The sequence below is a fragment of the Odontesthes bonariensis genome, chromosome 2 (assembly GCF_027942865.1).
Source record: "Odontesthes bonariensis isolate fOdoBon6 chromosome 2, fOdoBon6.hap1, whole genome shotgun sequence".
Taxonomy (NCBI): Eukaryota; Metazoa; Chordata; class Actinopteri; order Atheriniformes; family Atherinopsidae; genus Odontesthes; species Odontesthes bonariensis.
Window position 1 is genome coordinate 12,832,943 of NC_134507.1, and position 18,518 is coordinate 12,851,460.

At 39.8% G+C, this 18,518-nt stretch overlaps 1 protein-coding gene across 1 annotated transcript in view; it reads left to right on the forward strand.

Annotated features, from left to right (window-relative positions):
- Window positions 1-18,299, forward strand: part of lmbrd1 (LMBR1 domain containing 1) — a 63,076-nt gene extending 44,777 nt beyond the window's left edge. Inside the window, exons 15-16 of the mRNA XM_075477715.1 lie at window positions 15,447-15,538; window positions 15,987-18,299. Coding sequence (XP_075333830.1) covers window positions 15,447-15,538; window positions 15,987-16,097 — 203 coding nt within the window. The 3' untranslated portion in view covers window positions 16,098-18,299. The remainder of the gene's footprint in view (window positions 1-15,446; window positions 15,539-15,986) is intronic.
- The last annotated feature ends 219 nt before the right edge of the window (window positions 18,300-18,518 follow it).

Genomic DNA, 18,518 nt, shown 5'->3' on the forward strand with positions numbered 1-18,518 from the left:
GGGACCTGGGACTTTCTTAGCCATCACTCCATTAACTGGTAGAGGAAGTTTGGGATAGGATTTATAGAGATATATAGTGTCAAAACTTTGTTTGCAAAAATTGGTATTCTGCTCAGTACACAAATTAAATAAGAGGGGGGAGAGAGTGCATCTTTCACCGAGCCTAATGCTGTATTTTACCATTTTAATGAAAGTTGTCCTGATCCACCCTTGAATTTAATAGGTTCTTCGATTCGCCCACCACCTTGGTGGAGGTACCGTACTTCATTTAGCTGTTATTATAGCAGATTTTCTATTGTTTTGTGAAAACCTTAAATAATAATTGATATTCCTGCATAGATATGATCTAAAACAGCATCTCACGCTCACACAGGTCCTCAATGTTGACAGAACCCAATTAAACAAGTTAGATAGTAATGTCATACATTTTATTTAATCTATTCAAGAAAATGATCCAATAGATCAGACTCTGAGTGATCGGATGTGACCCATTCCTTTCAAAATCCCTTTTTTCAGCAGTGAACTCAACTACATGTGATTTCAACGTTTTCTGCACAGGAATGTAAGCCCTTTCCAAAGCACAGAGCAGCTTTACCTCTGGGATGTATGACCCCACTTGAACTGCTCGTTTCAGATCCTTCCATAACACTTCTCATGGGATAAGGTCGGGGCTTTGATTTGGCTAAGTGAACAAAGTTAACTTGGTTCCTCTTCAAACATTCTTTAGAAGAACAACGTGTGTCCGTGGGGTCACCGTCTTTCGGCATGACCCACTTTGTACTCAGATTCAGCTCGCGGACCGATGTGCCAAAACATTTGAATTCTATTCTATAATTCAAAGTTAGTTGTTACATAATTATTCATAAAAATAAAAAAAGGCCCATGAAACTACCAAAAAGGGCCATATTGTTTTTCAGCCGTTCCGGTGGAGGCAAAAGGTGGCCGGAAGTTTCTCCTATTCTCCTACGCAGTCTTTTGACCGTGAACTGGGTTTGAGACGCTGATGAGAAATCTCCTTTGTTTCACGATACATCTCTACAAACGGGTGTTTTGAAGATTGGACCCTGATGGATCCTTGTTCTTTCTACAGCTGACTCTAATCTACAAACCGTGGCCAGTCAGCTACCTGTGCATTTAGCACAGTTTCAATTAAAATATAAAATCAAATTTCATAAACACAATTAACACCTTTATCATATTTCTTTTTTTTTTTTACACTACAGGCTTGCATTCAATTATTCTAGTTGTGTTTACATATGACAAAATACCACCAGTAATTACATAAACTGACAATCTGGCTGTAACACTAATGATTACAGGACTCTTCAGACAGTGTTCTGGAAATTCATTTATCCTTGTTTGTTTGTTTGTTTTTTTTTGTTTTTTTTCAATTTTCTTTTTTTTGTCCTGTTCCACTAATCCCACAATTAACCCAAACAGATTCGGGCAAGACCCTGTGCTCCCTGCTTCGAAAACACAGCATGTTCTATCGTTATAGAAGAGTCGTAGAGTCGTCGGTAGATGGCTTTTGCGGAAGTTTAACGTCTTCTTGGCACCATGAGGAGTTTACGATCCTCCAAAATTAGTCTGTGGGATTTATTCATTTCCACAGACATTTCGGATCTCTTCAGCAGTGCTGCTGAATACCAAAGATGCTGTGGTGCCAGAGTCGCACTACCAGCAGGATCTCTCTTTCTTTTTTTTCCCTCTTTTGAGCAGCTTAGAGAAACGGATCTGTTTTTGGCCATCTTTGAAACGGCTCCTGCTTCCACAACAGCCGTTGTACCACCTACCACGAGTAGGAGGAAGTGTCAAGCTGAGACAACACATGCGACTGAGAGGCAATACAATCAGTAATCAGCTGATCCTTTGAATATGTAACAGGTGGAAGATTTTATTTGGGTGGCGAAAGAAAAAAAGAACTCCCACTTTTCTTGATTTACGTAAAGCTTCTTTTTATAAGTCAAGAGGACCAGCTTTTATATTTGAAGCCAAAAATAAAAGTCTCCTGATGATAAATGGTAAAACATTTTGTTGTGAGGTCACAACCATGGTGTGGTTTTACACTGGTTGTGGCACTTTTTGCTGGGTTACTTAGATATAACTAAGCATCTGAGGGTTTAGTTAACAATTCCATTTACTCTCATTTACTTATTTAGATTTTATTCAGGTGTATTTTGACTTTTTCATCCATTTGTTTTATCCATTGGTACATTTCGAGGCCAAGTCAGTACAAAAAAAAAGTCATATAAGAAGTATGAAAATTCTCGAGTGAAATGGAGCGAAAGGGGAAGAAAACTATCAGGAGCTTAGGCAGAGTTGATGGTCTAGCTGCAGGAAGGCAGAGCTCCATGGCAGAGGCACTTTCTGTCAATCAGCTCTCACTCTGTAACTGATACAGTCATATTCGAGAGGAATATAGCACCTTCCCTGGAAGTTGATGAGTCAAGGCGGCAGTCGCCGAGGCAGAGAACCAAAAGCTATAGTCAAAATGGACGATTTCCATCATTTCTTAGAGTTTGTACTAATAGTCGCAGAAACCCTCACATTCTGTTAGATATGACTGAATGACTTGTATAGTTTAAGAATCTTTTGATTTATTAATCCAGTTTCATGGTTCAAAATCATGAAATGCCCCCATTTTTTTTTTTTTTTTTTTTTATCTCGTCACTGTGCGCACATAGTGAACCTACTTGGTTGAAGGACCAATAGTGCCTTTAAACACTTTGCAGTAATGGCAGCTTCAAGTCCTCGAACTCAGCCAGGTCTCTCAGGTTTCTGCAGAGGTGTTCCTCTGGGTTCAGGTCCAGACTCCGACTGCAGGATTTTCACTGAGTTTTCCTGAAGTTAGTCTAATTTTCATGGTTGTGTGTTTCAGATTGCTGCCTGGTTGAAATGTGCATTCCCTCCCCGGCTGAGAAAATTGGGTTGCGGAATATTCTAATTCAAATTTCCCTGAGTCGTGGCTCACAAAGCAATGTGATAAATGCCATTTGGAAGGTCGGTGGTTCAACCCACTATTTAATATCTCATGGTCTGAGTGAAGTTCAAGTGCCTTTGGCAATCATGACTTTAAGTAGGGAATGACTACTGTCTGTTACATAGTTGTCCATTTGTAAGAGTCTCCCATCTCCAGAACGGAACCATGGATCCCATTCATAATGACAATATAGTTCTCGGTTACCTACTTGTGCTGTATTGCCTGATTTCTCAATTTGTTAGGATCCAAACTGCTTCAAAAGGACTTACAAAAAGAAATTCTTGGATGGACAAGTGTTTTTAGAATAACGACAAAATACAATAAAATAAAATGAATCAATTTTTTTTATTAAACTTGAAAAACTTTATTGGTTCTGAAAACTTTCTATATTCACTGTACAATCCTGTTTACTTTAGCTTCCCCAGTCCCCGTATTTTATTGTTATATAAGACGTCATCACATCACTTGTGCTTTATATAATGTTGCTCTGCCACAAGACATTCACAACATGAGTCAGAAGTCAAATGAAACGAGGAAAGAGGTGCCAAGATTATACAGTTTTTTTTTTTATTATTATTATTCTGTTAGATAAGCTCTTTAGACTCTTATGGCTTATGGCTTATCATCATCCAATATTTTAAGAGCTTGTACCTCAAGAATTTAATTAGTTATATATTCAGGACTGGGAGTACGAAAGCAGTTTTTAATAAATTGTCATGTTGTTGATCCAACACCTAAAGCAATAAGATGATAGATCAACGAGGCTTAGAAGTTCGTGTCTGCAGATTTCTTAGTTTTTTACTTACTGATGGACACCAGTGCTCAGTGTGCAGTGTTCAGCTTGGAAGAGCTTGTCTATTTTGTGCTTTGAATTTGTTTTGTATATTTTTTTGGGGAAGAAACACAAATGTCGCCATGGTATGATGTAAAAAAAAAAAAAAAATGTGAACTGACATTTTCATGTTACTCTAAGGTGACATTTGGAAAAAAAATAAGACTGACAGTATTGTGGTGAAAGTGGCACCAGCTCAGGATGTGGCTCTTCTTTGTCTCACCTATCACCTGGTATGATGCTGAGGCAAAAGAGAAAGGAAGTCTAGCTGGTGACTGATTGACCAGCTGGCCACAGTGGGGCAATGACGCCACATCTTGGCGAGCAGGTGTTCAGTGCCAACGTGTCCATTATCTACTCTAAGGTCATTACCATACCATTATTAATTTATTCAGCATTCTGGAATTTAATCCTCAGGAATTAACTGACGTGGCCCCACACAGCCTGAATCTTAAACTTCTTCTCTGCATCTCATTTCAGTAAAACTATTAAGTTGTTTTCTTTTTTTTTGCTTTTGGAAAAGAATCATCTGAGCCTTATCTCCATTTGCGTATTTATTTATTTTTTTATCAATTTTGTGCAGTATTTCTTCCTCTTTCATCTTAGTCCATTTAGTGGCTTGTCCACAATATCTCTCAATACACTTAATTCATTGTTTGGTTTTATTCAATTATGGCTTCAAAAGGGTTGAGTGAAACCCACTGAAATCTCAGCATCTGTGGATGCTACTTGTTCAAATTATTCTTACCACTGCAATGTTTGTGCTTCTTCTGTTACTTTGATCCATGGACTGCAAATAAAGAGCTGCACAGGAAGCTTTTCCATGAACCAGGGTCTTTTATGGAGCCCTTTCCTCAGCCCCCTCCATTTAGACTAATCACTCCAGAGCTTGCTCCAAAATGGAGCTCTTTCACAGATTTGATTAGAATAAAAAGCTTTGACTGTGGGCTGCACGGTGGACAGCGCAGTTGCCTCACAGCATGAAGGTTCCCAGTTTGAATCTCAGCCGGGCTTTTCTGTGTGGGGTTCGCTTGTTCTCCTTATGCCAGCGTGGGTTCTCTCTGGGTTGTCTGGCTTCCTCCAACAGTCCAAAAACATCCATGTTATACAAAATGGGAATTCTAAATTAGATCACATCACCCCAGTTCTCAAGTCTTTACATTGGCTCCCGGTCAGATACAGAATAGATTTTAAAGTTCTGCTACTCGTCTACAAATCACAGAATGGTTTAGGTCCAGAATACATGAATGACATGCTAGTAGAGTATAAACCCAGTAGAGCTCTGAGATCTGCTGACTCAGGTCAGGTAGTGAAGCCCAGAATTCAAACTAGACACGGTGAAGCAGCTTTTAGCTGTTATGCTGCACACAACTGGAACAAACTACCAGCAGAACTGAAATCAGCCCCAACTGTAAGCACTTTTACATCCAGGTTAAAAACATTTCTCTTTCGGTGTGCGTATGGTTGAGTTTATATCTTTCTTTTCCCCCTATTCTTTGATTGCTTTTAACTGTGTTTCTAATTTTTATTCTATTTTTTTTTCTCTTTAAATGGCTGCTTTATGCTGTTCTTTTAAAGGGGAACTCCGGGGCATTTGAAGCGCAATCCCATTGCTAGAGGTTGTCAAATACTGACAGTAGGACACAGACTGGTGCAAATCGGTGCTCCCTGTGCGGCGATTGTGCTGTTTGCGCAGCCTGTCATGCTAGCCAACTACATGGTGGCTAAGGGGCAAGTGCTAAACCTTCCACGTAAAACAACAACTTGCACACTGCAGAAACGTCACACCACTTTATAAACCATCCGACAATAAAGTCACAAGCCTTACCATCAAAACCATATGCATGGTTCTCACATTACTGGCATGGGGACGTTACAAAACAACTTTATAAACAGCATGTCACTTACCTCTTGTCGGTATGCTCGCGCATGTGAAAGCCCAAAAGAGTCAATGGACGATAAACCCAAATACAAAACAATTATCTTCTCTAGAAAAACTGCGTTCAAGTAGTTAAAACATTACAACAATACATGCCCAGTAATATTGTTGTAATGTTTTAAATAATATGCCTTAAATTCATCCTAGGAAGGAGTCTTGAGCGCTCATGGTTGTTTGTGTCATTTGTCTCTGTTTTCGCTCGGTGATTGACCCTACCTCTCACCTCATGGCAGCTGGCAAAAGCTCCTGTCCCTCCGCCACCAATACTGTCATGAAGGAGCTAACTTGATTGGCCTAATCTGCCATGTAACTCAGTGACTGACCTTTGTGGAAATGCCAATGACCCAGGGCTGAAATAACCACTTCACTTGATGATAAAAAACCCAGGGTTGTTCATGATTGCGGTTGGTTGAAATCTACCTAAATATGGATGCATGTACCATGACTCCAGATACTTCTGTTTTGAAGCCTCAAGTTCAGCTTTTCGCTTTCACTTTTGCTGCCAGGATTAACAGCAAGCGTAGATCTTATCCACGACCTCAGGTCACCGTATACATATCCATCGGGTAACTCACCTGTCGCTCAAAGAGGACAAGCTTATTGCCAAACTTAGAGTTTTTGAGGCAGCCCCAAGTGATAATTCAAGGCACAACCCTCTTGGATGGCACACTCGGAAGAAACACTGCTGCCCAGATGAGAAGCAAATTTTTTTTCCACAATTTTTGAAAAAAAAGTTTTTATCTACCAGACCATTTTAAATGGGCCTCAATCTCACTTTGATTTTATTTAATTTTGACCACACTCATTACAGATTTGTCTGTCCTCGTGTCCATTTGTAAAAATCACTCCCTATCCTATCTAATTAATTGTTCCAAACTCTTGTTTACTGCTGTCTTGTTAGTGCCTTTATCATCAGTTCAGCAACTCTGTTATTCGTCACGTTAGATCCTTTGAAAGTTTTACCAATAATTTGAATCACGTTTTGTTTTGCGCTCTTCTTTCCAAAACCAAACACTTCTCTTTAGTTAAGTCTGGAATAAACTCTCTGACACCCTGGGTATTTGTGCATTCAGTTGAGGGGATATAAGAAAAGCTTAAACATACCCACAGTAGTATCTTGGCTTTTGACTTGCAAGCTCTGAAACATCTTTTTGCTGTAGGGAAGCCCATCTCCCACTTGATATCAAGTTTAACCACAGGTTTCGCTTTTGACCCCATAGCTTAATTTACCAATAAACGCCCTCCGGTTCTTCTCCTGGTTTTTATTCCCTGATCATTTTCTTTTCTTTTTATAACTGTAAGTTTCATATAATCAAAGATTGAAACCCAATCGGATGTCCAGTTATAACCCTGGAAGAAATACACTGCCTGGCCAAAAAAGAAAGAGCCTCCTTTTGGACAATTACTGCATGGGCGATTATCTTTCATCTGGCAACAAGTTATTTAACCCCAACTAATGCAATGAGTAACTTCTCATTTCTTAAACAACCATGTCGAAAGACACATCCCGGGGTCGTGGAAAAGATGTTAGTCTGTTTGAGAAGGGTCAAATCATTGGCATATATCAAGCAGAGAAAACATCTAAAGAGATTGCAGAAACTACTAAAATTGGGTTAAGAACTGTCCAACGCATTATTAAAAACTGGAATGATAGTGAGGAACCATCATCTTCGAGGGAGAAATGTGGTTGAAAAAAAATCCTAACTGATCGGGATTGGTGATTACTTAAACGTTTTGTGAAATCAAATCGCAGAAAAACAACAGTAGAACTCAGGGCTATGTTTAATAGTGAAAGTAAGAACATTTCCACACGCACAATGCGAAGGGAACTCAAGGAATTGGGACTGAACAGCTGTGTAGCCTTAAGAAAACCACTAATCGGTGAGGCGAATCGGAGAAAAAAGACTTCAATTTGCTAGAGAGCATAAAGATTGGACTCTGGAGCAATGGAAGAAGATCATGTGGTCTGATGAGTCCAGATTTACTGTATTCCAGAGTTGTGGGTGCATCAAGGTAAGAGGCCGATGAAGTGCTGCACCCATCATGCCTAGTGCCTACTGTACAAGCCTGTGGGGGCAGTGCAATGATCTGGGGTTGCTGCTGTTGGTCAGGTCTAGGTTATTCCATCAATGGATTTTTTCTTCCCTGATGGCACGGGCATATTCCAAGATGACAATGCCAGGATTCATCTGGCTTAAATTGTGAAAGAGGGGTTCAGGGAGCATGAGACATCATTTTCACACATGGGTTGGCCCCCACAGAGTCCAGACCTTAAACCTATTGAGAATCTTTGGGATGTGCTGGAGAAGACTTTGCACAGTGGTCCGACTCTCCCGTTATCACTACAAGATCTTGGTGAAAAATTAATGCAACACTGGACGGAAATAAATGTTGTAACTAGTGGTGGGCCGTTATCGGCGTTAACATGCTGCGATAATTTGAGAGTCTTATCGGGTGATATAAAAAAATATCGCCGTTAATCTATTCTCAAAGTTGGGTTGGGAACTGGGTCAAAATAGGTAGCCTAAGCAAACTGTGATGACTTTTACCTTGATAGTTTAGCTCGGGTGTGGGGTGATGTACTTTGTCTGCCGTTAGGTGTGATTAAAACAGAAGAACGCCACTTTGCAGAAGCCTGTGCTAGGTAGTTTATGGAGGTCGCTAATCTGTGGGGGATAGTTGACAAAATCAGCTCTGTTGGAACAGACAGCGCTCCTAATATGGTGGCCGCAGGGAGGATACTGCGCGTGTGGCGCAACAGAGACGCACTGCACACAACGCTATCTCAACAGCAGCACCACCTGGCCCTCCCAACAAGTGCTGAATATGAGAAGTTGGCGAAGCTAGAGAAACTGCTGGAGCCATGCATGTGAATAAGCTGGTCTGCCCTAATGCTGCGTGTTCACCAAGAGCGACCTCGCTGGAGAAGCTTCGCTTGAGAATTTGCTTTGGTAGCTTTGGTAGCTCGTGACGTCACATTTAGAATGTTCAATTCTTAAAGGCCCCGCGGCTGTGCAGCACTAGCCTGGGCGAAAGCCGACTGTTGACTCTGTCAAACAGTCTGGGAAAACCCAAGAGGAATCCGTTTCCATGGAGGGCGGGACCTTACCCAGCAACTTAAATTCATTGGAGTAACGGAGTTCCCTTAACTAATCATAATGTTTAGAAATGACGTTGGTTATGTGCCGAGGTTCATGCTTACTCTCGTGAGGCTCTAGCTCGCGAATCACGCTTCCCACATCCGCTTTCATTATACCGGTACCATTTGATAAATCAAACTTTTCCCAAAGCCAGTTGGAAGGAGAGCTACGACATCCTTGCCACTAACAAAATTGACGAGGCATTCCTCTTGCTCTCGTTTTAATTGTGTAATGATCTCCAGAGTTGAGACAACTTCATGGATAGCTTCTAGCGTATCTTCTTCCGTCGCCATGTTTATTTCCGCTGCGGTTGAACTACAATTATATGGACTACAATGGACTCCGCGCGTGAGTTCTGCGTCACCACTCGCAACTGTTTGCTGATTGGCAAAACACTGAGCGAACCGAGGTAGGGGGATTTGGCCAGACTATGTGCAGAGCCAAAATCTTTGGGCGGAAGTACGTAGGATGGCGTCGCCAGGCTAGTGCAGCACCCCCGCAGAAAAAAACATGAGGAAAGTGAGGGCAGGGACACGAATAAACGTTTTGTTATTTACAATTTGTTATACAAGATATACATCACGTTACAAATGATGTAAAACTACATTAGGTACACCTGAGAAGAGCAGGAATAGCAGAGGCAGCTGTGAAAAAGAAACTAAATTCGAAATAAAATCCGAAATAAATCCGAAATAAAACTTAATTGCAGTGAGAAAGGTATGCGTGGGGTTACTACACTATTGTATTGAAGCACTCGACAAGGCAATTGCAACAGTCTCAGGATTAAACGACTATTGTTTGGATAGGAACTAAAGTTTACACATCTGTTTCCGCGAACCCCGCGGATTGCCGGACCCCTGAATGAGCCATTTTAATCTAGATTAATCTAGATTAATTTCAAGATTTCAGTGAGATTAATCTAGATTAAAAAAATTAATCTATGCCCACCACCAGTTGTAACATTGCAGAAGCTTATCGAAGTAATGCCACACCAAATGAGTGAGTAATCAAAGCGAAAGGCGGTCCAACGAAATGTTAGAGTGTTTTGATTTTTGTAGGTGGCAACTTTTTTTTTGGCCAGGCAGTGTATCTCTTGATATAACACCCCAGTGATGAAAAAAAATTGTAATACAAAGGACTATTTCCGCACTATAGACTGCTGTCTGTTTCCTAGCAACTTGCCAGGTTTCACAGCATTGTTTTTTAAAGAGCTCCAGGGGGATAATGGTCACAATCTTATGTGTTGCCTGTCATGTGCCCAAGCAATTTTCAACAGGCAACTCCCTCAACCCCAACACAAATGAATACTAATTTTCTTTGCAACAAGGGGATCATTATCAATTTGTATTTATAATGAAACACGTCAGTCAAAAGGTATTCTCCTGAAAGAGCTGTCCATCTTGTTTTCCACAGACGGCCCTCACCTTTTACGACAACATTTGCCTTGAAAGAGTGTCTCTCTGGTTGGCATTTTCTGCTCCTAATGGATTGTATTTAAATTCCAAAATGATATTAGAATGCTACTCTTTGCCTAAAGGTCTTGTTAATGTGTTTTGTGTAAAACACTTTTAACTTCTTGCCTCATGAATAAACTTTTAAACTGTGTTGATGAACGGTTGGTGTGTAGCAACCAGCTCTCTCACGGATGAGTTGATGAGAACCAAAAAAAACTCAAAAAAAAAGGTTGAGGAGAATATTACAGGAACTGTCAGGAAATCCAAGTCCCGAACTCAAATAACATGTTAATTTAATTGAATAATACTATATTGATCCCTAATTATTGAACTATTTTAATGTTCATTGTTTTGATATGTATATTCTGATTATTTTTATATAGCTCTAGTCCTGCCACATTTATAGAAATGGTTGGGTGAAACTTACAGAAGTATCATATTTTCCAGTTTTCCAGCTTGTCATACAGGTGACTGACTTATAGAGCTCACACTCTTTGAATACCCTTTGAATGACAGAGCTTACAGTTAATAGCCTGCGTCACAACCAAGTCATCACGAGCTCTTCATCAAAACAGTTTTTTTTTTTTTTATGAATATTGAAATATTAAGTTTATTAACATTCATTCAAGCAGATTATTTAACCAATTAACATATAAAAAGCTGATGCTTTGTTACTAATTTAATGGCCAACAACTTATACAAATCATGCCTAAAAGAGTTCAGATTTGTACAAATAAGCAACAAAAGAATCATTTTTGATCGAGATTACTAGTAGCATTGCTGGCATTGGCTTTGAGGTGGGTTACACTCTTGATCTGCACACAGAGCCAAACAACCATTCGCACTCTGCCTGCAACAATGAGGTGCGGTATCAAGTACTTCCAAGTCAATAGGCTGAAGTCAAAGTGAAGTTGCGGGTCATTTCAGTGAAAGTCAAAGTCGAGTTACAAGTCTTTTATCATTTTGTCAAGTCAAGTCTGAAGTCATTAAATTCATGGCTCGAGTGTAAGTCATTTAACTCGAGTCCACACCCCTGCACACAGCAAACCCAGCTCAGACTACCACACACCATACTGAGTGAGAAAACTCCGACCGACAGATTTGCTCTCAAATACATTTCCCTTGTTGGCAGTTCGGGCTAAGACCGTTGGTACCGATCCCTTATTTAAGCAAAATGTCGTCATGGGTCATGGCTTTAAATGACTTAGGTTGTTAAAACACCACACCAAAACATATCAGGTTTATACTCCACTCAGAAATCTGACATTTCCTCCATCCACATACCAGCTCCATAAACTCTGGCCTTCACTTTTGTTCATGTTTTTTTTTTTTCATTTAGTTGCTTTATGTATGGATCTGCTCAAATTTGTCCAAATTAGCGAAAAAGGAAACAAACCCAAAAACATATTTAAATGAAAAAAAGGATTGTGGTGCATATGTATTCACCCCCCTTTCTCTATGAAGCCTCTAAGTAGAATCTGGTGCTACGAGTTGCCTTCAGAAGTCACATGATTGGTTAAATTGGTGTATTTTAGTAATGGCAATGCTTTGAAAGCAGAATTTCTGACCGAGAGAAAAAATAGCTTGGTAAATCTCAATTTCACGAAAGTAAATTGAACTGTGAAACTGCCTGAAAATTAGCTATAACTAATATAGCAAAATGCAGGAGCAGTGGAGTTTCCACTTATATTTGTTACAGAATCAAAAATGTCTGCTGATTGTGTTTGTTAGCAACATGTTCTGCCTGACAGCCTTATTTGATGTCGGAAATGTTTTGACAGTAGTACACTACCTCAGTGAATAAAGCCGTGCCCTTTATATAACCAACAGTAATGAAAACAAGGCGTGCATTTTAGATGCGAGCAGTTTTTCTCTCTTGGGTTGTGTTCAGGGGGTTTAGGTAAGGTCAAGTCACGATAGGTTGCCACTATGTATGCTGCCTTTTATGTCTGCTTCTCAAGGTCTTCAGCACTGCTCAAATGGATTTTCCACCGTGAAAAGGTGCTTTTTGGTGAACTTTCAAGTCCAGCCAGAGATTTTTAGAATAATTCTACTGAAGGAACATCAACATCCTCAAAGGACTTGAATAGAAGGGGTCTGCTGTGTTTTAGATTGAAAGAGAGCAAAAGCACACGGTGCTGGTACAAGAGCGTTTGCTGACAGAGAGGCTTTTAAAATAAAACCATGTACTTGTGCAAGTGCACAGGGTTTTTATGCATGAGTCTGAATGCAGAGATGAAAGATCTGCATAATGCATCATGCTACACGGAGCAGCACTCATCCGGGTATCATGAGTCAAGGTGAAATTACCTGCACTCGCACTCTGCCCCATGCTCTCACCAAGGAACTGTAATGATTTCAAGGTGAAGCTGGTCAGTGTTGTACATGATAATATATTTAGGCAGACCACTGGTGTGAACCATCTGCAGGTCTCACTCAGAGCCTGGTGGTTCAGGAAAGCAGCTGGAGAGCTACAGATGGCTGAAGTAGAGGAGGGAAGGAGTGGAGTCGGGGAAACAAAGAAAGAGGGACTTGCTTCTTCTTATTGTCTGTTGATCCTGGTGAGGTGAAAGCGGACTGTTGTAATGCATTTAGATGTCCCATGGGTTCCCTCCACCTAATCATGGTTACAGATGAAATAAGGCTCTAAGAGTTGGGATTAATCTCTTTTCTTAAATTCAGCGCTCTGGTGGCTTGTGCGCTTTGAAAGTATTGACTTTAAGGACTAAACTTTTACCTCACAGAGTTATTGCTGTGGACCTTGATGTCACGTAGCTTCATATAAGTCTGACTGCACTGTTGCTCTGGGGTTCGAGTCAGTGTGAAGAGCTCTGTTAAAAACAGTGTGATCTGAGCAGCTCAGCAGGGTTAGCGTTAATGCTCCAGATGGCTCTCTAACATAGCCCGACTGTAGATTTTTATCCTCACCTCAGCTTTGTGGACTTTCTCTCTTGCCTTCTTCTGTTGAAAATGTTTTTATCTTTTTTTTTTGTGCATTACTTTGCATGTCAGGGCTTATTAATAAATGTGATCTATGTGATCTCTAACTGTTTTGTGGTTTTCCCTTTCCTTCCGTTTTCACACATGCAACAAAAACAAAAAAAAATTGGATTGGTGATGAGAGGAGTGGCCTAGATGCTGTTGATGAAGATTCTCTGTCACCCAGGTCATGGCAATCATAAGAGCTTGAATAAGGGGAACTGCACTACTTCTTCTTCATACCGTTGGCACTTCATGAGCATTTCTTGTGCCTGCCAAGATCCATTCGCGCACATAAAGGGGGAGTGACTCAGCTGAAGAATTCCTGTGTTACTCCTGCGCCAGCCTGATCAATAGCTGTATTAATTATCTCGAAAACAAGGGAACTAAAGCTCAAAGGCGATGTCACCTGCAGGGAGCACAAGAGCTGCTTCACATACACACACACACACACACACACACACACACACAAAAAAGGAAGGAGTTGGATTTTCTAAGCAAGAAGTCACTTACTTGCCTCAGGTTTTTGATGTTAATGTCTTTTTTATATTAAGGATCACATGGTAGTGCTACCTGTAGTCACAGCAGCGAAATTACATTTGAGGAACTCCACACTACCAGACTGCTATGAAAGGTGCTCCCTGAAAAGGCTTATGCTTAACTTTGTTCACCTTTGAATTTTTGTGATTTAGGAAAATTCCCGCAACCCACCAAGCTTTGTGCCCTTCTTTATGTATTTATTTCTTCTTGATTTATTTTATGGTAATTGGACTGAATGTATAAAGCACAATGTGGCGCTCCGTGTCTTGCCCAAGGACACTTTAACAGCTAAAGTGTCCTTGGGCAAGACACAGAGCGCCACATGCTAAAGTTTAGCATGCGATCTGTGGAAGCCAGAGATCAAGCTACCAACCTTCCAACTGGCAGACGACTAATAATGCCATTGGGTGATATCCTCATGGTTAGCCTAACCTTTGTTCAAAATGCAGTAAACATAGACTACCTCAATTAAATAAGCATTCATTGTGAGAGCGGAAGTGGAAATTCCACATTGTATTATTTGGCGGATTTAATCAAAGAATCTACCTTTACATACAAATCTATGTTACAGTTCTCTTGAAAAAGAAACTGTTGGGGTCATTATTTATTAACTTTCTGTCGAGGTAATTCAGAAAGGTAGCCAGCACTCACAGTGAAGACACTACTGGGCTTCACACCACCATCTGCTCTGCTATGTGTACCCTGCTGCATGAGCCTCAGCTGCTCTGCCGGACAATCTAAATAACATCGAGTAACTTTTTCTGCTTTATGTTTTGTTCAAAATGGAAACCTACACAGATAAAAACACACACACGTGTGTGTGTGTGTGTGTGTGTGTGTGTGTGTGTGTGTGTGTGTGTGTGTGTGTGTATGTGTGTATATGTATATATATATATATATATATGGATTACAACAGCACCCGCTCTGCACATAGTGTTTCAAAGCATGTGGGTAGCTGTTAATGCCTCAGATAACTCGCCACAGTCTCTTTGCTGTCTGTCTTTTCCCAGATAGACTTAATGAGATGAGGGCTCTCCTTGTCCTTCTTGTCACTGAAACCATATCTTTATCGGCCGCTGCGTTTCTCGGGACCACGCATTAGAATACCAATAGCCTAAGTGCCTAAAACCCGCACTTGACTCTCTTCAATGTTGGATATCTTCTGTATGCTCGTGCTTTTACCTTTTGGCTTTTCAGTGTGTAAAATTCAATTTGTTTGATGCAAGGCTCTTTTGAAGTGTTGCATCATTCCAGTTTCATTTTGTGGCGCAGACGTATTCACTTCCACAGCGACAAAACTTTTCTCTCCTCAGACTACAGGTTGCCTTTTTTTTGTTAGAATTAGAAAATAGCCCGAGGCACTGCTCCATGTAGTACTGGCTGCCTGTTTTTAGCTCCTAAGTGAGTTTAGACACCCTTATAATACAGACATGTAATGGACAACATGAAGCATAGAATGTGTCACATTCAGTTTGGTTCCTGCTGTGTTGTTTTGTTTCTTTTCCTCCTCCTTTCCTTCTTTATTTTGTTGACCTGTATGTGTTTCCAAGATTTGGAAAGTAAATTTCTCTGTCTCTTTCAGATCAGTGCATCGTGACAAGAACCTATCTTTTCCTGCACAAGTTCTGGTTCTTCAGCACCATCTACTACTTTGGTAACTGGGCCTTTATTGGGGTGAGTTCTATTTCAATAAAATTATTTTTGTTTGTTTGTTTGTGGATTTGAATATTCTCTGGAATAGTGAGGAGGAAAAGAGTTAAACTAGGTAAAAATAAATAAATAAATGAATAAAAAAATCCATACTCATTTGCAGAGACTGATCCCAAACTTTATTGCTTCACAAAAACTTGTCCAGCAACTTAAAAACATGTAACTGAAAAACATTACAAGAGGAGTTACTTCAGGGGAGAGCAGCAGAGTAGAAATTTGTGATTTAATTTGTAAGGCTAATGGAAAATAATCTTCCAAGACTGCACATACTGCTTATCGCCTCAGAAAAAGAAAAAAAAAAAGGTTTAATAGCCTCTTTCTTTCGAGCTCTCGCTCTCGCTGGACGTCATCGATCAAATGCTCCTCGTGAAATATCTCCTAATGCGTGCTCTGCTTATTGTTTTCACTGTAGGCTTTCCTCATTGGCCTGGTGGTGTCCTGCTGCAGAGGGAAGAAGTCAGTGATTGAAGGAGAAGTGGAGGCCGATGACTCAGACATAAGTGATGATGAATACGTGCACTGAAAAGATAAAAAAAAAAAAAAAAAACCTTCATCACTTGCACATGTTGTAACTGTTAACTTAAAGGGACTAGAAAAAAGTACAATTTCATGAACAAATGTACGACTGTCGAAGGTTTGTCTTAATTTAATTTATTGGTTTTAAGGCGTCATTGCAGCGGTGTCTCCTGGAGTCCGGCCTTGTTTTGAGTTGAAGCGTCCCTTCCCCTTTAATGAGACAGCTCAGATCGTTGTCTCTTCCTCAGTCGATGTTATTGATGACTTTGGGATTCGGGGGGTGTCCTCCAACTCAATCCTATCTTGAGAATTCACTTCTCAACAGTCTGACACAAATTGGTCATTTTTCAGGAGACTGCATGCTGTTCCAAAATGCAATGTTTTTGGCTTTATTTTGACCGTTAAGACACAACTTTTTGCATTCTCTGAGCAGTTTCTAGACCCTTTATTTTATTACATCTGCAGTTGGCTTCAGTATAAATTTGAAGGTTAAGCTCAGCCAACGTGCACTAGTTTTCCTAAAAGCTGCTTGTTACTTCTGAAAAAGAATTACTCCGAAATGCTGACAGCGGTAACACTTTCAAAGCTTTTTTTTTCTTCTTTTTCTTCTTCTTCTTTTTATTTAAATGTTACATATAGTTTGAGTGTTTTTTCTGCATTTCTCCTCTGCCTGCGTACCTGCTCTGTGTACGAAATGTAAATGACCAATTGCATCTGCAGTGTTTTGGTGGTTTTTGATTGAACGGCTTCAGCAGTTTGCACTCTTTTGTTGGGAGAAAAATGTGAAAAAGGGCCGTCGAAATAAATCAAAGAAGTGGATACGATTCTCCTTTTAATTATGAGATACTTGTCATTGTTGTCGGTGTTGCGGAATATATGGACTGCATTCTTGTGATGTATAGAACTATTAAGGGCTTCTTTTTAGCCAGATAGAGAATTCCTTTTCAGCATATTTGTGTCAAATTGATAGAATCTGATGATTCAAGGTGAAAACCAAATGTTTGTGCCTAATGAATGTATATTGCTATGATGGGCACACACCTCTGTATGTCAGCCTGAATCTCAGTTTTGTTGTTTTTTTTTTTGCAATGAGATGTTTGTCTGGTTTCTTTCACTCAGATCACGAACAAAAAAGCAGCTTGAAGTGCAGTTAGATGATGGTGATGATGAAAGGAGCTGCAACACATGCCGTTTCCACTTGATAAAAGAAATGATTTATGTTGTGGAAGTTGTGACAACATTGAATGCTGCCTGCAATTAAAGAATTAAAACTTATCTCAAACACCCTTCCATAGTTTACCCAGTTTTCATTAAGTAGTTTCTGCGAGGCCATGAGGCGCAACTGTGAACGACCGATTGTTCGGGAGCATTTATTCACACTCATCAGAGTTAATGTGATAAAAATGTCCATAAAATTATAAAAAAAAATAACATAAAAACCACATTTGACGAATTGAAATTGCCCCCCCTGACAAAACAAGTGAGATTTAACTGCACTCAATCTTTAATGTCCCTCTGACCTGAATTATCAAGTGAATTATGTTACTACTGCATGAAATGGCCCAGATTGTTTCCAGTTTCTTTTTCAGCAGTGAAGACGCGCGCTGCATGACAGCATAAGGACGTTTAGTCAACACTTACTCTGTGTGTTGCTGGGTTTCCACTGATTTGCATTCATAAAATGTAAATAAGCCTTTTATTATTGCTTTTGTTCAAAAACTTGTAAAATAGAAACAAGATGTTCTGATTATTATCTGATGAAACCGGTTAATTTGCATCAATTTTTTAGGACATAGTAAACAACACGTCAGGTTTTCCAGTGCTTCTGAATAGTACTGTGCTGCAGGATGTTTTTTTTTTTTTTTTTTGTCAGGACAAAATAATTCCTTTAATACGTATTGCAGCACTTAATGATGATTAGCACATTAACCCAGCGTCTGTTCTTTCATCTTGAGAAACCTTTGAGGTAGTCTAAAGTTATAGTTTCACTTGAAAGCCTCGCGTTTGAGTTAAATCTTTAAAGAAAAGAAAAAATGCACAATGCACAGTTTGAGTGAAAATTGTTCCCATATATGAACATCTGTTTTCATTTCCTGTTAATTGACCTTGTTATCAAATGTCTCCCATGCTGTTGTCTGTAAAACATACAAGATGTGTGATTTCTGCAGCGAATGCTATTAAAAAAAAATCAGGCTCCAAACTGTTTAAGCTTTTAAGTACAGAAATGCCATCAGTATTTATGTAAGCAAGTGAATTACGTCATCCAAAGCTCAGGTTTTGACATAAATATAAAGATATGAAGTGTTTTTGAGTAATAATTGCACGTATCAAATAGGAGTGACAGTTTAATGCTTGCCTCTCTGGGTTAGCTCGTACAGTAACAGCTCGGTGCCTGCTCTGGATGGATTTGCATGAAATTCAATTAGTT